This window comes from Primulina tabacum, chromosome 5 (genome assembly GCF_025594145.1).
Source record: "Primulina tabacum isolate GXHZ01 chromosome 5, ASM2559414v2, whole genome shotgun sequence".
NCBI classification, from domain to species: Eukaryota; Viridiplantae; Streptophyta; class Magnoliopsida; order Lamiales; family Gesneriaceae; genus Primulina; species Primulina tabacum.
Window position 1 is genome coordinate 22,745,432 of NC_134554.1, and position 22,891 is coordinate 22,768,322.

The following is a 22,891-nucleotide window of genomic DNA, read 5'->3' on the forward strand; positions in this document are numbered from 1 at the left end:
TGAACAAATGTATTTACATCTCGAGAGGGAGAAAATTTAAAAGAAAAACATTTTAATATTATACACGAACCTTCAAATTTAGTACAAACTAATACCACTTCATCAACTAATTTCCTCAAAAAATTGACTATTCGACTGAACACAAGGACAAGGAACATGAAAGACAATCAAATTAAATACATCCATATTTGCTGTGAAACAAGCCTTTAAACCCATTCATGAGCAGAAGAATCAATTTATCTATGGTGCATCATAACATACTTCCTTTGAAGTTTGAAACTTAAAGTTCCGTGGTGGCGCATCGCCTTATCTTCTGTGGAGTTGTCTCATATGGCGGAAGAGGAATCCCGAACACCCAATCTAGAACATTGAGGTACTTGGATCGGAAGACATCCCTCTCCATGGCATAACAGTGCATGATTATTGCAGTAGATATGCTAAAGATCAAAACATCAGCTCTCTTGAAATTTTTTAAGGGGGTAAAGTACCCTACGTCAGACATGCAAGTGAAGAAGCTCTCAATTGCTCGTGCAAGGCAGTATAGAGATATCTCTATCCTTCTGCTCTTCTTCTCAATTGCTAGAGCTAGACCAGCCGGAAACTGTTCCATGGTACATTTAACAAAATGCATAAGTTGGGTGTTTGTTTCGGCTCTCCACTAAGAATTTCCTAATTTCAAATCAACCTTAAACAGTAGCACTATTCATTTTATCATATTCAATAAAAATATGAATCATCAGTTCCATTCATCAAATGAAATCCTTGCATCCAAGCCCCGCCTCAGACTATTCTATCCATCTGTCTCTTTCAAACTCATTGAAATCAAATTGGTTTTTAAACAGTTTCAAACTGGATTACCACATCTTTAATTTGATGAAATTAAGATTCACAATATTTTTCACTAAAACATTATTAAGAAGAAATATAAGCAGTACCTTGCTTCAAATATCTCAATCACTATAAAAAAACAACTAAAAATAAATAAATTTCAAATAACAAATCTAGAAGTTTCTTATTAGTTATGCTTTTTAATAAAATCTTTCGGTGAGTGATTAATTTAACTTTTTTAGCACATATTAGAATGCCCAATCAGAGCCTACTATACTCTCTCGAACATGCATAATTTTTTAATTTGAGAAGTGTAATAAGATGTTCTTTTTACCGCTCCAATCGCCACCATGGGAACATTGCACTTCTTAAAAATCCTGAACAGGAAGCATGTCCATATCCTGGAAGAAGCAAAAAAACTTAACATAACGAGTAAAACATAACAGTATGATGACAATCATAAAAATGACGCCAAATGGGGGATGGCCTGAGAAAAATTTGGTAAAATTTGACAATGACGGACAGTTAATGATATGCTATTTGGGAGTATTACCCCACTGCAGATCTAGTAATCATCCTTGGCCCAACCACGTGGGATTCATGCTTGATCCCATATGAGGATTTTTTGGGGTCAATGGTGGTCATTGGATGTACCTTGAGGGTAATATTTACCCTTTGGGTAGCAAGAACTCAACCGTGATGGACATGAGTGGAGGTTAGATTTGAATTTAGGCATCACAAATACTTTCCTCACATGACTCTGCACTATTGCTTTCAACAAAACTGTTTATGGAATGGTCTCGAAAATTCCGAGCAGCAAAAAGGACTTCATTACTTTTCAATAAAATATATTTGTTTATATGAGAGTAAGGTTTTTACCTCTCCACTTGTTGCTCCTTTGTTAAGTCGAATTTTAATGTTTTCCCCCATTCAACAGAAAGGTTTAAGCAACATTTCAATTTTTTGAGCTGCTTGGATGGTAGTAGAATTCTATCCAAACAAGAGCTATGTTGAATTTTACCCAGCATAGATCTTAGTTGAGAACATCAAAATAAGTGTTGATCTCACCAATGGTCAAGAAAGGTTTAAGACACTCATTTCTGTAATTATTATATTTAAACTCAGAACTTACCAGGCAGATGAACAATACATGGAGAGAAACAAGCTTGACCTTGCAGTACCAAAAAGACCTTTCCATAAAATTGTGTACGGCCTGGGAGACATTCAAGTACAAACTTGAGTGAATAAACGGGTCACGAGTACAAATTTGAGTAAATAAATGGGAGAAGATCCTTGCTTAAAACCTGCAAAGGCCTAGTTCATATTTCAAAAATTCAAAAACAAAGGCAGCGGATTGTAACTTATAAATGTTATTATTGTCAATCAGAAGAACCAGAGAATATGATTTAAAATAAGTATTTAAATTATAAAAGCATACACAAATGAAGTTCCTTAGAAAGGAAAATACAGACCCTGATACTTGAAACAGTGAGAGGGTATGGAAGGAGGAAAGATAACTGATTGTAGATTACGATAAATCTAATGAGAATTTAAATTGATATCAATAAGTTGTATTGATGTGATAGGATATGATAATCTTGTAAATTTGGTAAGGTAATATTTTCTAGTATTTGTTTCTCCTTAATAGTTGGGATTCGATATATCCATTGTAACTATAAATTTTATGTATTGTTTTCAATGAAATACACAAGTTTTTTCTCTCAATATTTTTCTCATGGTATAAGAGCACTAGGGTTTCCATACATCCTACACTAATATGTCTTCAACTTCATCCGTCTCTTATGAAGAAACCATGCCAGAAAAAACTCTTGGGCCTGTCACTACTTTTTCCGGTAGTTACATTTCTTCAATCCAGATCACTACCCACAAATTAAATGGGCGTAATTACCTTCAGTGACCTCAATCGGTAAAAATCGTTATTTGTGGGCGTGGGAAACTTGGTTACCTCACAGGGGAATTAAACCACCAACGCAATCTGACCCAACAAATAAGAATTGGTTGGCTGAAAATTCTATCGTTCTTGCTTGGCTAATCAACTCGATGGAGCCTGAAATCAGTCAGCGCTATCTATGGTTTCACACAGCCAAGGAAGTGTGGAACGCTGCTCGCCGGATGTACTCCGACCTTGGAAATGCATCCCAAATCTATGAGCTCCGATCAAGATTGAAGGATATGAAGCAAGGGGAAAAATCTGTAACGAAATATTTTTCAGACCTCTAAGATATGTGGCAAAAATGGACCTGTTTCGTGATGATTCCTCGTCTTGTGCAGACTGCAGCATCAAGATCAGGAGTAATCTTGAGAAAGAACGGGTCTTTGATTTTCTACCTGGGCTTAATCGCAATCTTGATGATGTTTGTGGCCGGGTAATTGCAAGAGACCCATTTCCATCTCCCGACGATGCCTTTGCGGAAGTTCGACGTGAAGAGATGTGAAGAAAAGTCATGTTTTCTTATGATTCACCAATCCCACCATCTGCTCCTAATGTGTCTGCATTAGCCACACAAAAAACTGCATTTACTGGCCAACATTTCCACAAAAGGCCTTGGTGTGATCATTGTAAACGTCCAGGCCATACCAAAGACAAGTGCTGGGCGATTTATGGCAAACCAGCCAATTGGCAGCCCAAGAAAAAGAATGAACAACATGGTTATGAAGCCCTATCTGTTAAAGAACAACCTGGAAACTCAGAAAATTCTGCTCCTTTTCCCAATGAGCAGATTGCACAGATTGAAGAATATTGTCGACTAATCCGCCAGGCCTCACTTAATCCACCGCAAAACAAAACTGTTGGTTCTTGTTCTATGACTCAATCTGGTAATCTTTTCTCGACCCTCCGCTCTTATTCCATTGGTTCTTGGATTGTTGATTCCGGGGCCTCTGACCATATGACTAGCGATTTTAATTTATTTTGCACTTATAAACCCTGTTCTGCGCATATTATGTGAAAATCGCTAATGGTTCAATGACTCTAGTTGCTGGTTTTGGTAGCATACGTTTATCTAAGGATGTCATCCTAAAGTCAGTTTTCCATGTTCCTACCCTAACTTGCAATCTGATCTCAGTGAGTAAATTCACACTTGACAATAATTGTATTGCTAAATTTGTTCTTTGTCATGTCAATTTCAGGACCTACTATCGCGGAAGACGATTGGCAGTACTAGGATTCACAATGGACTTTACTACCTAGAGATTCCTCAAGACTGTCTCCCAACTCGAGTGTCTCACGTTGCTTCTCTCTCTAATTCTAGTATTAGGACAATAATCTTATGGCATCATAGACTTGGCAATCCTTGTTTCTCATATCTCAAAAAATTGTTCCCATCTTTATTTAATAAATAAAAGTCTTGATTTGCTTCAGTGTGATATTTGTCATTTAGCTAAGCACACTCGTAATTTTTTTCCTCCAAAAACATATACACCAACCGCTTCCACTTTCTCTTATTCATAGTGATCTTTGGGGTCCTTCACCAAGTGCTACGTCAAATGGCATAAAATGGTTCCACACATTCATTGATGACCATACTCGACTCACGTGGGTGTATCTTATCAATAATAAATCTGACACAAGCAAAATTTTCAAAGATTTCCACAGAATGATTCAAACTCAATTTCATACGCATATTCAAACTCTTAGAACCGACAATGGCAAAGAATATTTCAATACCATTCTAGGTGATTATCTGTTGGATAACGGGATTCTTCATCAAAGCTCTTGTGTTGATACTCCTCAACAAAATGGCGTATCCGAAAGAAAGAATTGTAATTTGTTGGAAGTCGAACGTGCCCTAATGTTCACCATGAATATTCTTAAGTATTTTTGGGGGGATGCCATTCTCACTGCTACTTATCTCATCAATCGCTTACCAAGCCGCACTCTTGACTTTGAAACACCTTTATCCCTTCTTAAAAAATATCCACGTGTCTACTTCAAATAATCTTCCCTTAAAAACCTTTGGTTGTACGGCCTTCGTTCATGTCCACAATCACAACAAAAGTAAACTTGATCCACGATCCATGAAGACTGTGTTCATTGGTTATTCTTCCACTCAAAAAGGTTATAAATGCTACTGCCCACACACAAAGAAGACCTACGCCTCTCGTGATGTCACCTTCCTTGAAAACACTCGTTACTTTCCTCCACCTTCGCTTCAAGGGCGGAACCTAGATACAGAATCTTGGTGGGATACTCCATCTCTTCCCATATGTGATCCACTCCATGAGATTCCTCGAACACCAGACACAAACATTCCTAAAAATTCTCACACAGATTCTCAGGTACATATCCCAATACAGGAAACAGAGGAAGAATCAACATTGTCACAGGAGTTAAAGTCTACTCAAGACGGAACAAACCTCAGGCAACTAAAGACATTGTGAATCCTAACAACAGTCAAGAGGATGAACCGGTAGTGGATCCTCAGTCAAATACTACCCTTGACCTTGATCTACCTATAGCAGTCAGAAAAGGTAAGAGATCTTGTACCCAACATCCTATCTCAAATTTTGTATCTTACTCAAATTTATCTTCATCATTTTGTGCCTTTACCTCAAGATTGTCTAGTACAATAATTCCCGGGTCTGTTCAAGAGGCACTAGTTATGCCTGAATGGAGAAATGCCGTCCTTGAGGAAATGAAGGCCTTGAAAATGAATAATACTTGGAATCTGGTCGAATTACCACAAGGAAAAACTACGGTGGGATGCAAATGGGTATTTACTGTTAAATATAGGGTAGATGGCTCGATTGAAAGATACAAGGCCCGACTTGTGGCTAGAGGCTTCACTCAAACATATGGCATTGATTATACTGAAACGTTTGCTCCTGTTGCCAAAATCAATACTATTCGAATTCTGTTATCCTTGGCAGCAAATCTGGATTGGCCATTGCACCAATAGGATATAAAAAATGCATTTCTGAACGAGGATCTTGAAAAAGAAGTTTACATGAGTGAACCTCCGGGATTTACAGAAAGGTTGGGGAGTCAGACTGTTTGCAAACTTAACAAATCTCTTTATGGGTTGAAGCAGTCACCTCGTGCCTGGTTTGAAACATTCTCTCGAGTAATCAAAAAATTAGGATATGTTCAGGGACAAGCAGATCATACACTCTTCTTTAAACATTCTGAGAAAGAAAAAATCACCATTCTCATAGTGTATGTTGATGACATCATTGTCACTGGAGATAACAATGATGAAATGGAGATGGTTAAGTTGATGATGACAAAACAATTTGAAGTCAAAGATCTTGGAACAGTGAAGTATTTTTTAGGTATGGAAATCGCTAGGAGCAAGAAAGGAATCTCTGTCTCTCAAAGGAAATACACTTTAGATCTCCCGAAAGAAACAGGTATGTTGGGGTGTAAACCAAGTCATACACCTATTGATCCAGGGAACAAAGGAAAAATGTTTGAGGGTGGACCAGTGGATAAAGAAAGTTATCAGCGTCTTGTTGGAAAACTCATTTATCTCTCACATACTCGCCCTGATATTGCCTTTGCAGTGAGCTTAGTAAGCCAATACATGCATTCACCCTTGCCAGGGTCATCTTAATGCAGTATACAGAATTTTGAGATATCTTAAACAAACTCCAGGAAGAGGATTATTTCTTGAGAAAACTAGTGTTAGAAGGGTTACTGCATTCATTGATTCTGATTGGGCTGGATCCATCACTGATAGAAAGTCAACTTCGGGTTATTGTACACTTGTCTGGGGAAATCTAGTGACATGGCGCAGCAAGAAACAGTCAGTTGTTGCATGAAGTAGTGCTGAAGCTGAGTATAGAGCTATGGCCCATGGAGTATGTGAACTCATTTGGATTAAAAGAATAATGGAAGAACTAAAGATAGAGTTTGAAGGTCCTATGAGGTTATTCTGTGACAATAAATCAACTATCAGCATTGTTCACAATCCTGTTCACCATGATAGAACTAAACATGTTGAAGTTGATCGCCATTTCATTAAAGAAAAACTCAAGGAAGGAATTCTAAGTGTTGAATATGTTCCCAAGCTTGAGGGGGAGTGTAGATTACGATAAATCTAATGGGAATTTAAATTGATATCAATAAGTTGTATTGATGTGATAGAATATGATAATCTTGTAAATTTGGTAGGGTAATATTTTCTAATATTTGTTTCTCCTTAATAATTGGGATTCGATATATCCATTGTAACTATAAATTTATGTATTATTTTCAATGAAATACACAAGTTTTTTCTATCAATATTTTTCTCACTGATGATTATCTGAAACAACTATCATAAGTGGATAATATAACCAACTTGTAAAATTATATAGACACTTCTCTTTTGACCTATAGACTTCATGTTTTATAGCTCAGCAATTGTTCACCTTTAATGAAAATATTTGCCTCCATAGTTGCACGGAAAAATTTAGTTTTCAGAAAGGAATCCAATCAGAAATGTCAGCAAATTAATCTAGGGTGCCACAATTCTGCTGTTTATACTTAGTTTGAAATAGAAACAGCATCAATAGGTTCAATTAACCTGACTTGACAAATTCATGTTAACTTCACTTCTCTAAGTTTTTATCTGCATTAACCTGCAAGATGAAGTGATATCCCTGGATATCCCTAATAAATTCAGCATTCAAACCATCATTTATTGCTCATATACTGCATTATTTTATCACCACAGATTCCATTTCATATTCAATTCTCTTAATCTCAATACGTAAGGCAATGTGGTTGGTAACAAGGTATAGAAAATTTACAATACAGGAAATGATCAATACATCGTCAGTGTAATCTTTAAAATACTAAACTCATATGGTTCCTAGGGCAGAAGCCTGTTCTTAAGCACTTTGAATCTGTTCAGCACATGTATCTTTCCTTCCATGCAGAAGAGTTCTGGGTATTCTTTTCCATTATCTTGTTCTCAATGTATGCCCACAGATTCACACTTTATTCAAACATGCAAAATGTAATGATCAATGGAGCGGGAGGTAGAGCATGGCAATGGAGATGAAACTGGAGGGGGTCAATATTTTAGGAGACATAAGAAGATGGCACATTCCGTGTGAGCATAATTTTGTTGGATTACAGATCAACAAATCAGGGCATGTGCTATACCGACACGTTTCACATTTCGACAAATTGCAAGTTTTATAAATATTCCCGATTTTAAGAACCTGACAATCATTTTAGAGGTTCCTTAATTCGGCAATTCAACTAGGCTAGGCCAAGTAATTAGGTAGTGTCCTTATGGATCGATTCTCACAAATGAACAAGAAGAGCTTCTATCAGTAACAATGGAATGTTTAAGGAACAGAGAATTGGAATGTTTAAGGAACAGAGAATTGGGAAGTACACAGGCTTCAAAACGAGTCAATAAAAAAACAAGTCAATCTCGCAAAAGTAAAGATGAGTTACCGCTTTTGGAGACCTTGGCGATGAACAATCAATGCAGGAATTAAATACACTGGAAGATAAACCGGCAGTGCTCTTTTATAGGCTTGAAGAAGAAAGGAAAAAAAATGTGTAACACATGCTTGATTCCCATGTATTATCTGCATAAAATAAAAGATAAAAAAAAAATATGCATGACTAGTGACTACTCAGCATCAAATCATGCAAAAAGAATTTTTTTTGGATAAAAATCACATAGCATGTTAATTGATCTCCGTGCAATTATAGCATCTACTGTTGAGGTTTTCATAAATTTGTCATAATCAATTATTGGTATCGCCTCCCCAAATCTAAAACAATTTTGTGGAGGTTCCAATTCACCCTGAATTGGTTAATTGCCAGTTAAAAACTTTAAATATAGACATTATCGGATTTTTTATCTGTAGCAAGTGTCCATAGAGCTCCTGACAAAAAGTTGAGAAGGTAATTAAAATGATGAGCTATTATAGGAGGTTAGGAATAATAAGGTGGTCCACAAGATTTTAAAATTTGAAAAAGTTAATAAAGGCATAGATGTAGTAAGCCAGCAGTTCTCAGAGAAGAGACATTTTGGGATACATCACAAAAAAAGAAAGTGTTACGTCACTGATGGAGTGTTATTAATAATATTGGTGGCAGCATTCGTACTTCACATCAAGAGCTTGAAATAAAAATCCAGTTTAATGTGAAAAAATATATATTGAATATCTGCCAGATATTTTTATCTGTTAAAACAAACAAGACTTTGTCCAACTAGACATGGGAAAGCCAGTGAAAAATTGAACCGTTCTAACTGCAATGTCATGCAATAAGAAACTCAGCTTCAAGATTAGAAGACCAGACAAAAATGGAGAAATTGTATAAAAAAGAAAAATCATATTAATCTTGACATACCGAGCAAGGCACTTTCATTGTTGGATTTAGTTTAATGTCAACTCCCATAGACTTGTAACATTTCTCTACTGCATTCAAATTGGTCAAAGGTAAACCATATGCAATATCTCTCACCCCGTTCAGAATGGCAGGGTCCTTCGCTCCATGTTTATTGAGAAATGACTTATAAGATGAGGGTAAACTATCTTGCTTCAATATGTAGGCTGACCTAAAAAAATCCAACCATCCACCATAAAGCATGCACTTCGAAAAATTTATTATTTACATACTTTCATCTAAGCATAAAATATCTACCGACTTTTGTAGAAATCTCATGGATTTGTCGACTTTTTTGAAATGACAGACTTCTGTGAAGTTGATAGATTTCTACTAACTTTTGCAAAACCTCATGGAGTTCTAAAGATTTTCACAGGTTCTTGTGGCTTTATTTTGCAGGAATTTTATAGACATTTGTAAATTTTTTCATTGAATTCTATGAACTATGAATTTTGTGATCTATGGTTGTGATTTTTTTTATTTATTTCTTTGAACTAACATTTGAGCATGAAAACTTCTATTTATTTCAAAAAACTTATAAATCAATATAAATAATTTTTACCTACTTGTCGATTTGATTTACGAAAGATGACAAACAAATCATTACTAAATTTTATTGCAATTAAACTTCAATTATTCAAGTTAATTCAACATCTTCAGTTAACTAGTTAATTTTTTTCCAATAAAGAAGAACAATTATATAGAGTTGAAGGATTTATGGAATATGGTACAGTGTAACAGATTCACATGTCCTTTCACCGACAACAAAAAACTCATATTAAAGTTTTTTAAAAAAGTAAATCAAAGTTTAGAAAAAACAGAGAGAAAAAATGAAGGGCCCTGTAGGAATATTAGAAAAGCCAAAAATAGTTACTATTAACCTCTCTCCCTTTATGTGTGTGTATATATATATATATATATATATATTTTTGAGTTAGGATCAAAATTAACCCACAGACTAACTAAAATTATGTAAAATAATTAAAATATCAAATTTCATTTAATAATTAATAAAAAACAATAATTTACTTATTAAAAATAATTATTACTGCTTTTAATTTAGATGCCAATAAAATATTATTATATTTTTGTTATGTAGTGTAATAAAAATTTATCAAAAAAATTAATAAATATGATTTTAAACCTCGTGATGTTTTGTGATCAAAAGTCGAAAAATAAAAAGAATGGAGTTAATAATTTTGATTTTAAACTATTGTAATTAACAAAAGAAAAAAGATACGTTTTTGAAAAGTCCAAAGAACAAGAAAAAAATATGGAGGAGAAAATAATTAATTAACTAGTGTTTATATAGAGATTATTTTTAATAGAATTAAAAGTGAGTACGTGAATTTGAGATATTTTTCAATCAAACGTCCATACAAATTTTTAGGTTAATCAAAGACAAATTTTGACATTTATAATTGTACATTAGACTTTAATTCTTGTACATTATAGAATTTCATGGAGTCATTAAAATTTAATTGACGTTTTGAATACCTCTAGACTTTTGTAGAATTTATAATTTTCAGGTTTGAATACCACATGACTTTTAAAACTCTACAAACGTTTATTTTGAATATCATTAAACTTTTATAGAGTATATAAAAGTCTAGATTGAATATCTCTGTATTTTTAAACTCCATAAAAGTCATTAAAAATCTAGAATCAATACACCACCCCCTAAGACTTTAAACCATATCATGTAGTCAAGTTGTAGAGCCCAAGAATCAGTACACGTAAAACCCATTTTATTTAAATTGTTAAGTTATTTATTTAAGTTTAAAATGATTTTAGCGGTGTATAATTTACGAATTTGCATTATTTTAAATTATTTATGTTCATGTGATGCACGTTAAAACGCTTCTTGAGTTTTATGTTTCAGGCGATTATTCGATGCGGGATCGAGGAAAAGAGACCGGCGACGAGTTAGGCGATTTTAAAATGTAGTATTTTATTTTAAACCTAGAAAGTGTCATTTAAATGATTTACTAAGTTTTTAGCATTTTAAAACTTAATTTATTTATTAGGTGATTTTAAGATTTTAAACTCTTAAAGTTTATCAATCGCGTATTTTATTTTAGTTAGGGGGACTTTTGTATAAAGCTAGTGTTTGATTAACATTTTTAAATAGCATGTTAATTATTTTATTAAGCATTTTTCCCTAATTATCTAAATTACACGCACACACACACAATTACACACACACACTTCGGCCATCACACACACAATTCTTTGGCTTCCATTTCATTTCAGTTTTTGAGAGAAAACTTAGGGTTCTAAGAGTAGCAGCAGCAGCCCCCTCCCTCTTCAGTTTCCAGCAAATTCTCGTTCACTTTTCTTCAAGAAAATCGTGCCATATTCGTCCCGGATCAACCCTCGCATCCTTCCCGTTTCGTATCATCGTTTCGGTAGTTTTAAAGATCAAGGCATGTATATTCTTTCGTTTTTGCATCGATCTCATCTTAATATATGTTTTGATGTTTATTATGCGTGAAAATCTATGTATGTTGTGCAAAAGTTGAGCAAAAACGTTTGAAATGATTTTTAGATAAAAAATTTTAGATCTCAAAACGTGTCTGCTGTCATTTCGATTGCTGTGTAAATTCGGTTGATTTTCTGGAAAAACTCTCAACATATAAAACGTAGTACTTTTCGATACCTTCGATTTGACAGTAAATTCATAATTTTTGGACAAGAAATGAGTGAGTTATGATTGTTTTTGTGGGACTGCTCAAACTGCGATTTTCTGAAAATGTGTTCTTGAAGTTTATTTGTTACAGGCTTCGTTGGGAACCATTGGGTGATCGCTGCTGCGTTTAAGTATTATGAGTATGATATTGGGATGATTTTTGGTGCTTCGACTTGGATGCATTAGAAGTCATAAGAAGTGTTTTGGTGTCAAAATGTCGTGTTTATGGGTTGTGCTGTGTCGTTATGCGTCGTTTTTTGGGACACTGGTTTGAGTTTGAAACATTGCTATAACGTCCTAAATTGAGTCAAGTTACATCGGTTCGAGTCAATAGGGCGTGGATTAGAGTTTGCATCAAAATTGTGCTTTTGGGGTCGAGTTGGGGCAGAACTAGCGCTGCAGCGCTAGGGCTGCGGCCCTTCTAGCGCCGCGATGCAACAAGGCCCAGCGCCGCAGCGCAGCAAGGCTCAGTGCCTAGGCGCTTGTCCATGACTTTTAAACCACTATTTAGGTCCATGTCTTCCATGTTTGGGGAAATGTTCACACTTCATATAGAGATTTGTTTCGAGGTTCGATATCATGGTTTAGCACGAGGATTAAATGAGGTCAAGTCCCGAGTGAGTTAGAACGTCATAAGTGAATTGTTACTTCGGGTGGTGAGCACGACTATTACGTCTAAGTTACGAAAATCAAGTGCATGCTATTGTGTTAGTATGTGCAGCAGTGGCCCCAAGCGAGATCCAACGAATCTCTCAACGCCATGTAAGTATGTTCGACGTGCAAAATAAAATATTTTATGTTTTTGAGGTATGCTAAATGTCTTGTGACCAATTATGAACGGGTTTGGTGAACGTGGCCAGTGACCTCTCCACCCCGGTAAAGCATGACCGAGTTTAGATCAGGCAAGGTTCTAAAATTCGCTAGGCGCCAGTCGGACGCTAGCCCAGCGCCTAGCGCCTAGACCGCCTAGGCAGGTACTAGACCGCCTAGGCAGGTACTAGGCGCCGTTAATCGGATTCTACGGAATCAAAACATAATAAATCACATACTAGAACTTCAACACAATAACATTAAATTTAAAATAACTTCAAAATATTCTCAACATGGTTTAATGTGTCATCTCAATAAAATAAGAAAGAATTCAGATTTCTTCCAAAATTCACAATGAAATAGTCTAATGTGTCATCACAAATTGACTCCATTTCTTCTCCGAAATTTTCAATAACTTGTTCTTCATCGGACACAAAATCAATATCATCATTGTGATCATCATCTTTTTCATCAGATTCAAAATCATCCTCGTGAAGTTCTCTGACTCTAGAGCTTCTTCGGGGTTGTAGATTTTCATCTGCTCCAGTTGCTTCATCAACTAATTGCCAAGTGATACCCGAACCTGGTTCAACTTCATTTTCTTCCTCACCATCCACAATCAAACATTGTGCATTTGAAGCATCTTTTTCAAGAAGGACGTCGACGTTCCTTTCTTTCTCTCTTTTTTGCTTGTTAAACAATCTAGCATGAAATTAGACAAATACTAGATTGTTCAACCTATTGACATCCAACCTATTTCTTTTCTTTGTATGAATCTAAAAAAATCGAGAAAGTAATTAGTATACTTATGAATATGAACGTACACTTTAAAAATTATTAATAAATTATTTTAATTAAAGTTTAAACTTACTATTTCAAATGCACTCCAATTTCTTTCACACCCAGATGAGCTTGTAGTTAATGAAAGAATCCTCAATGCAGTGTTAGCAAGTTGGGTGTGTGAGCACTGTAGATACTCCACCATGTACATGGATCAAATGTATCGTCATTTTTCACATGCTTTTGCAGCCAATGCTTTCCCAAATAACCCAGTTTTATCTCAATATTTTGCAAATTCCTTGTTAATAATTGTATCTTGCAGTTCAAACTCATCGGCATGCAAAACTTTCATGCATTCAAAATTCCCTGCCGCAACCTCTCCATAAAGAGCAATATAACTATCTTTGTACTAGAAGTAGGGATTCAACAAAAAAGCTGTGGTATGCAATGATGTATCAAGTCTATCCTTCATTTTTGACTCAATAATCACGATGATAGGTTGATAATTTGATTCGACATAGTTCAGGGCCACCTTGATATCTTCTTTAGCTCGAAGAAGCTCCCCATATAGAAACCCCATGGATGGCTTTTTATCTCCATCAACCAATCGGAGAACTCTTACCAAAGGAGCAAATATTTTCAAACAAAGTGTCATACCATTCCAAAAACTCATGCTCATCACAGTAGAGTAAGCTAATTTCCCTTTGTTTGTCTTTGACCATTTACTGTTCTCCCACATATCACTTGTAAACATGGCCCTTAAACTAGATTTTTTCTCAATCAAACTTTGTAATGTGAGGAAGTTTGATGCAAACCTGATAACTCCTGGCCGGACTATGTCTCTTTTCTTCGTAAAACTTCTCATCAATGACAAAGTCTTATGGTGAGCATAAACGAAAATTGTAAAAGATTTGGCTTGGTCGATAATCTTTTTAAATGTTGGAAGCTTGCCAATACTTTCAAGCATGAGATTAACAGTATGAGTTGCACATGAAATCCAAAAAATCCTAGGCCGCTTTTCTTTCATCAATTTAGCAGCAGCCATATTGTTGATGGCATTGTCTGTTACAATCTGAACAACATTCTGAGCTCCAACTTGTTCAACACACTTGTCAACATACTCAAAAATAAGTTCAGCTGTATGTGCCTCGTCTGAAGACTCTTTAGACTCTAAAAATACAGTACCATCCTTGCAATTAACACACAAATTTAATATGCTTCTTCTTTTTCTATCACTCCATGCATCTGTTATAATCAAGCACCCATTTTTTGCCCGTTCTTCTTCGTGCTTCTTCAACAGTTGCTTTGTTCTTTCCAACTTCTTCTTTCAAAAGTGGCTCTCTAAGTTGATATTGAGTTGGAGGCTTAAACCCTGGCCCAAATTGACCTACTGCCTCCATTAGTTGCTTGAAGCTATCATTATCAAGAGTATTGAATGGGATTCCATTTTTATAAGCCCATCTCCCAACATATTGTTGAACTTGTTGAGTTCTCTCTTTGAAAAGAGCCTCATTTATATATTTTTGGCGAAGCACTTTACTCCCACTTGAACTTACATTTTTTGGAGCAATCATCGATGCATATCTATCCATGGGGCCAAGTAGATGAGGTTTTTTAATTTCATCTATCCCTTCAATTTCAGCATCTTCTTCTTCGTCTAGAGAAATATTCACCTCTTCTCTACAACTTTCTTCTTCCAGCTATTTTGTTCTTCTTTTTGTTCCTCCCTTTCTAAAATAGCTTGTTTGCACTTATTACGATCTACTTGAGATGCGTTTCGACAACCAGATGCATTTCCAGGTATATTTCCTATGTGCTCCTTGATTCTATACACTCCACCGGACATCTTTTTCCTATACAACTTACATTTAACTTTGTCGAGGTTCTTAGATTCATTTTCAGGTATATTTCCTATGTGCTCCTTGATTCTATACACTCCACCGGACATCTTTTTCCCACACAACTTACATTTAACTTTGTCGAGGTTCTTAGGATCAATCAACATACCAAACTCCCATCCGATGTCATTTGACTTTCTCTTAATAATCCCAAATTCAGGCTGAGAACGGATGCAGTCGACGATGGATTGCTTGCCATTGCTACCCTCCAAACCTTACTGAATACGAAACACTTAAAAGTTAAACATGCTAGTGTCTATATCAAAAGATTAATAAGAAAGGTTGAGACCAAAAACTTCGAATATAAACGAACAAAATATGTTCTCCTAGACAACAAATTTCTCGGCCGGGAAGTTGACTAACATAAAAATATGATTGGAAGAATAAAAATATGAAATATACTACACGTGAAGCAAGTCTATACATCCTTCTCGACACTTTGGAACTAAACTCATAAACCAAGTCCAACTGGACTTCTGACTGGTCTTTGCTAAAGCTTCCAACAATATCATTCAGCCATAAAATTTTTAGCTTTACTTAAATATAATAGAATAGACCTTTGAACTGCAGACAAAATTGAAACATGTTATAGACCTTTGAACTCTGACAAACTTGTTCTATGAACATAATTCTACTGAGAACATTATAGAACAAACACCTTGATGCACGTGTTTGAACAATAATCAGGGAGAAAAAATATATGCAAGAAAGTGAGAAGAAAGAATAACTTGAGCCTCTGGAACGAGATGAAGACCTGGAACGAGGAGTATCTCTGTTTCTGGAACAAAGAGTGGCGCTAAAAAATAAAGAGAGCCGAGAAAGAGAGAAAAGCAGCAGCCCAGAAAGAAAAGCAGCAGACCTAGTGGGCCAAAATTTTAATTTTTAAAATGGGCTTCTTAGCGGATCATTAAATTTTAGAAGCCCAAACTTTTTTAAAAAAAAAATCAGCCCACCTAGCCGCCCAGCCTGCGTCTAGGGGCGCCCAAGCCGGCCTAGCGCCTGGGCTGGCCGCCTAGCACCTTATCGGTGCGGCTGGCCTCCGCTAGCACCTAGGCGGCCGCCTAGGCCGCAATTTAGAACATTGAAATCAGGATTGGAAAACGGTAAAGCATGACCAGGGACCAATCCACCCGGTAAAGCATGACCGAGGATCTCATGTATGTGGTAGTGGACATCCCCGCCAACCCAGTACTGTGGTTTAGTCTGATCAGACGCATTTATGTATTGGTCACTTGCTTTGAAACATATCTCTACGCAAAATGATGATGTTTATGTATGTCCAAGTATGTATGATGCAAGCATGTTTATGAAAAGTTTTACGATATGTTGGCACGTCTACGTTTATGCAAGCACGTTCAAGTTTCAGTATGTACGCTCTACTTTAAAATGCATGTGATTTTATTATGTATTACTTGTTATTTCCAGTTTATACATGTTGAGTCTTTAGACTCACTAGACTTGATCAATGCAGGTGAGGACGAGTATGAGGAGCCGAGGGGTGGGGACCAATGAGCCGACTCGGTCTACGTAGGAGGCTAAACTCGAGGACCGCCTACGTTTTTAAGACTTTATGCATGTTTCAATTACTCTGATTTTTACGAGATGGTTTTCGACATTTAAACGAATACTCAATGTTCTAAAATGCGGCCTAGGCGCTAGGCGGAGGCCAGCCGCACCGGTAAGGTGCTAGGCGGCCAGCCAAGGCGCTAGGCGGATATGGGCGCGCCTAGGCGGATGCCAGCCGCCTAGGGCCTGATTTTTTTTAAAAAAAAAACTTGGGCCTTTAAATTTATTGATCCACTAAGAAGCCCATTTAAAAAAATAAAATTTGGACTTACACAAGGTCTGCTGCAATTCATCCTTCTCGTTCCAGTCTCGTTCCAGAGACTCCTCGGCCACGACTCCTGCTGCAAATCCGAAGCACTCTAGCTCACTTACTCAGGTTTTTCTTTTGTGTAGTATTATTCATTGGATATCACAACAATATTCATTTGAGTATGATCCTGTGTCCGATAAAGTGAGCAAAATATTGATTCAGTATTATTACAGCTAGGATTTGATTTGTTCACACTTATAGTCATGGTATGTTAATGAGCAAAATATTGATTCAATATAGTCATGGTATTGATTCAGTTTTCACAGCAATATTAATTTGATTTGTTGACACTTATAGTCATGGTATGTTAATTAGCAACAGATAGATAACTACTAGGATTTGTAAATGCTATTTATGCTAGGATTTGTTGGACAATTTTCTGCGATTAGACCTCCCTTCCACAGTTCAATGCCATGCCTTATCTTTTCTGGAATCCTTCCTGTGTGGACTTCTTTCCTTTCGTCTTCCTTTTCCTCGTAACACATGGCATGTGTGTTGTGCTTATTGCCCTGTGGTATTTGTCTGTGAGCAGCATTTTGAGCAGCTGAAGTTTTCCTTTAGTTCTGCAGTTTGGAGGTTAACAATGACAAGCAATCCATCGTCGACTGCATCCATCACTCAGCCTGAATCTGGGATTCTTAAGAGAAAGTCCAATGACATCGGATGGGAGTTTTGGTATGTTGATTGATCCTAAAAACTTCGACAAAGTTAAATGTAAGTTGTGTGGGAAAATGATGTCCGGTGGAGTGTATAGAATCAAGGAGCACATAGGAAATATACCTAGAAATGTATCTGGGTGTCGAAACGCATCTCAAGAAGATCGTAATAAGTGTAAACAGGCTATTTTTGAAGGGAGGAACAAAAAGAAAAACTAAAATATTGGAAAAAGAAAGTTGTAGAGAAGAGGTGAATATTTCTCTAGACGAAGACGAAGATGCTGAAATTGAAGGGATAGATGGAATTAAAAAGCCTCATCTGCTTGGCCCCATGGATAGATATGCATCGATGATTGCTCCAGAAAATGTAAGTTCAAGTGGGAGTAAAGTGCTTCGCCAAAAAAATATAAATGAGGCTCTTTCAAAGAGAGAACTCAAAAAGTTCAACAATATGTTGGGAGATGGGCTTATGAAAATGGAATCCCATTCAATACTCTTGATAATTATAGCTTCAAGCAACTAATGGAGGCAGTAGGTCAATTTGGGCCAGGGTTCAAGCCTCCAACTCAATATCAACTTAGAGAGCCACTTTTGAAAGAAGAAGTTGAAAGAACAAAGCAACTGTTGAAGAAGCACGAAGAAGAATGGGCAAAAAAATGGGTGCTTGATTATAACAGATGCATGGAGTGATAGAAAAAGAAGAAGCATATTAAATTTGTGTGTTAATTGCAAGGAGGGTACTGTATTTTTAGAGTCTAAAGAGTCTTCAGACGAGGCACATACAGCATGACTTATTTTTGAGTATGTTCACAAGTGTGTTGAACAAGTAGGAGCTCATAATGTTGTTCAGATTGTAACAGACAATGCCACCAACAATATGGCTGCGGCTAAATTGATGAAAGAAAAGCAGCCATTTATTTTGGAATTCATGTGCAACTCATACTGTTAATCTCATGCTTGAAAGTATTGGCAAGCTTCCAAGATTTAAAAAGATTATCGACCAAGCCAAATCTTTTACAATTTTCATTTATGCTCACCATAAGACTTTGACATTGATGAGAAGTTTTACGAAGAAAAGAGACATAGTCCGGCCAGGAGTTATCAGGTTTGCATCAAACTTCCTCACACTGCAAAGTTTGATGGAGAAAAAATCTAGTTTAAGGGCCATGTTTACAAGTGATACTGTGGGAGAACAGTAAATGGTCAAAGACAAACAAAGGGAAATTGGCTTACTCTACTGTGATCAGCATGAGTTTTTGGAATGGTGTGACACTTTGTTTGAAAATATTTGCTCATTTGGTAAGAGTTCTCTGATTGGTTGACGGAGATAGAAAGCCATCCATGGGGTTTCTATATGGAGAGCTTCTTCGAGCTAAAGAAGATATCAAGGTGGCCCTCAACAATGTCGAATCAAATTATCAACCTATCATAGTGATTATTGAATAAAAAATGAAGGATAGACTTGATACATCATTGCATACCACAGCCTTTTTGTTGAATCCCTACTTCTAGTACAAAGATAGTTCTATTGCTCTTTATGGAGAGGTCGCGGCAGGGATTTTTGAATGCATGGAAGTTTTGCATGCCGATGAGTTTGAACTGCAAGATACAGTTATTAATAAGGAATTTGCAAAATATAGAGATAAGACTGGGTTATTTGGGAAAGCATTGGTTACAAAATCATGTGAAAAAAATGACTATACATTTGATCCATGTACATGGTGGAGTACCTACGGTGCTCATACACTCAACTTGCTAAGAGTGGCAATGAGGATTCTTTCATTAACTACACGTTCATCTGGGTGTGAAACAAATTGGAGTGCATTTGAAAGAGTAAGTTTAAACTTTAATTAAAATAAATTATTAATTTTTAAAGTGTATGTTCATATTCCTAACTATATTAATTACTTTCTCGGTTTTTTTTTTAGATTCATACAAAGAAAAGAAATAGGTTGGATATCCATAGGTTGAATTGAACAATCTAGTATTTGTCCAAATTTAATGCTAGATTGTTTAACAAGCAAAAAAGAGAGAAAGAAAGGAACGTCGACGTCCTTCTTGAAAAAAATGCTTCAAATGCACAAGGTTGGAGTTTGGATGGTGGGGAAGAAAATGAAGTTGAACCAGGTTCGGGGCTCACTTAGCAATTAGTTGATGAAGCAACTGGGGCAGATGAAAATCTACAACCACGAAGAAGCTCTAGAGTTAGAGAACTTCACGAGGATGATTTTGAATCTGAAGAAGAAGATGATGATCAAAATGATGATATTGATTTTGTGTCCGATGAAGAACAATTTGTTGAAAATTTCGGAGAAGAAGAAGTAGAGTAAATTTGTGATGACACATTAGACTATTTTATTGTGAATTTTGAAAGAAATATGAATTCTTTCTTATTTTATTGAGATGACACATTAGACTATGTTGGGAATATTTTGAATGTATTTTAAATTTGATGTTATTGTGTTGAAGTTCTAGTATATGATTTATTATGTTTTGATATCGTAGAATCCGATTAGCGTCGCCTAGTCGGAGACTAGGCGGCCTAGCACCCGACTAACGCCTAGCGAATTTTATAACCTTGCGAATACTGGTTGCAAACTTTGTTTGTAATTGTTTTATTTCAGATATTTTTAGACGAACGGTTTATTTTTATCGCAATTTAAAGTTATTATTTATTTAAGAAAATTTTTATTTTTCCGCAAATTTTAAATATTTTAAAAGTACAGTACGTTACACAGGTCTTCCAATAATTGGCAAATAACTACGACTAATACATATTTTGAGGGTAAGAGTGAACATTATTATGATGGAATAATAATTGATATTCAAATTATAATAATTACAAATTTGCAGTCCAAAGTTGACCCTTCCAACACACTTGTTTCAACTTACAGGTTACATCCATGTCTATTTAAAAAAAAAAAAAATTGGATTATCTGTAAAAGTTTAGAAACACGTCCATCAGAAAGTAAGCGAAAGATTAGCCTTGACTAGCAGTTTCAAAAATTGTCATGCCTTTTAAATGTTATTAGACAAACCGATAACCAATCTGTCAAGGAAGAATCATAATTTTGCTAAAAGTAGAATCTTAATGTTCTTTTATAGCTTCAATACAAGCCCGTGTAAGATGCATAAATGATATTTCATTAAAATCCAATGCTCCTGTTCATTTACGCAGTAACATATATATAGGCCGAGTACAGCTGCAAAACTTGGTACATTTAGCCCTAATCTCGTTAAGCACAATCCAGAAACATAAGAGACTTTTCTTAACTGCAGCAGCCAAACTCAGCTACTGAGTTTAACATGATCCTCAATCGACAAGCTAATGAACAAGGAAGAAATAACTTGATCACGTTCAAACTCTAGCCTAAGTGCCTAAAGTTTGGCCTCTTACATGTGTGGACTTCCTAAAAACTTACCACCAAGATGATTCTGTCATTGATCGATATAACCCATGCATACATTTCCACAGCAATAGAGAAATTGAAAAGTTGCTAACATAAAAATAAAAAACATAGGAAAATTCATGACATTGAAAACTAAAATAAAAGATATTTTTTTTTGGCAGTGAAATAGAGCCTTACAGAATCTGGGAAGCCGAGAGACACATAAGGAGAATATCTCCATATGACCACGTAAGAGGCTTACATATATGCCCAAATCTCTTGCTTTTTATCCCACATCGCGAAGCCAACACAGTGGCACGCATGAGAATGTAAATTGCCAAGCTCGGGTGCTGTGTGTTCAACCCTGTAAGTAGCATCGATGGCCCTGCAATTGCCCCTGCCAGCAAAGCCCTCCATTTTGCAGTCCTAATATTAAAATGTTGATTCAACGGAAATGCACAAGTTTATGCTAACAATACAGATCGCATAGACAAAAATGACAATGCTGCTAGATAGAATAATTAATCTGAAAAAAGGAAGAAATGAATCAAATAAGAAGGACAAATTTGGAGGTTAAGAAATCATGCCTTCGGTGACCACCTAAAGAAGTAATAATTTCATCCACGGACACAAATGTTCCAGCAAATGTACCAAGAAACAATCCATATCTCAAAGTTTCTTTCAAAGCCAACACCACATCTGCACCACCTGATGGCATTTCTACTTTCCTGGAAAAATACAAACAACAATGAAGAAGTTTTGATTGACGACACGAGTATACATGAGCAAGATTAAAAAATTCTACCTGGTGGAAGGTAGTGATCGGCGGCGGCGAATGCGAGAGAAAAGAGCGAAGAGAGCGAGGCCACCTTTGATGCCAGCGCCGATCGAGAAGCCTTTGACAGAAGCCGTGAACACACGCCACACCTTATTGTAGTCCTGAACAGGATAAGAGTCGAAGCTCAGCAAAGAGCAGGATGACGATGAGGACGGCAGGCTCGACTCCGACGATCGCTTCCTCCGGCAGTATAAGCAGCTCTGGTCGTGGTTAGAGCCGCAGGTACACTCCTTTCCATCATCGTCGGAGGCGTCAACTGTTCCGTCCCCCAGCGCTGCCATCACCGGTGGTTGTAATTAATTAACTTTTTCCGGTGAATTGACAATAATAGGAATTCTGTAATTGGATATAAAAGAAAAGTGGAGTAGGTTTTCGATTGTACGCGTGTACCATGGACCGTTACTTGTATTTTGTTAATATATATTATTTTTAATTTTATCAAATAATATTAAATAATTAATACGAAATTATTTTTAATTTAAAAGAGTCGTTAGATTTAGAATCAAAATTTTTTTTTATATTTTTTTATGTAAAATATGAAGTGACTTGTGAAGATTTTTAATAGAGTAAGAGGATAATTATGGAATTAAATATTTTGGTGTTCTCTAAGTTAGTTATTCCAAGGGTCTCATACTTAATAATATAGTATAGAAGTATAGATAATAAATCAAAAAATAGATTTTTTATTTTTTATTTAACAATTCAGAAAGATTTGAACTCGGATTGTCGAAAAGATGGATATATTGAAACCATGATCGTGAGTAAATGCAT

General features: G+C 36.0%; 1 protein-coding gene and 1 pseudogene across 1 annotated transcript; both read right to left on the minus strand.

Annotated features, from left to right (window-relative positions):
• Window positions 1-35: 35 nt before the first annotated feature.
• Window positions 36-22,467, minus strand: LOC142547314 (uncharacterized). Its single transcript, XM_075655552.1, has 8 exons — window positions 22,088-22,467; window positions 21,870-22,010; window positions 21,481-21,708; window positions 9,149-9,356; window positions 8,240-8,376; window positions 1,961-2,041; window positions 1,163-1,229; window positions 36-601 (listed from the first exon to the last, which is right to left on the minus strand). Exons 1-8 carry the CDS (start codon window positions 22,399-22,401, stop codon window positions 281-283), a joined length of 1,497 nt encoding a protein of 498 aa, XP_075511667.1. The 5' UTR covers window positions 22,402-22,467; the 3' UTR covers window positions 36-280.
• LOC142545066 (uncharacterized) lies at window positions 12,885-15,946 on the minus strand (annotated as a pseudogene).
• Window positions 22,468-22,891: the final 424 nt, after the last annotated feature.

Bases quoted from the DNA above. Each gene is read 5' to 3' on its own strand.
- LOC142547314 (XM_075655552.1), bottom strand. From the start codon at position 22,401: ATGGCAGCGCTGGGGGACGGAACAGTTGACGCCTCCGACGATGATGGA. The intron at 22,011-22,087 runs GTAGAATTTTTT...GTATTTTTCCAG, and splicing joins CGATCACTACCTTCCACCAG to GAAAGTAGAAATGCCATCAG. The intron at 1,230-1,960 runs GTAAGTTCTGAG...TGCTTCTTCCAG, and splicing joins ATGTATTGTTCATCTGCCTG to GATATGGACATGCTTCCTGT.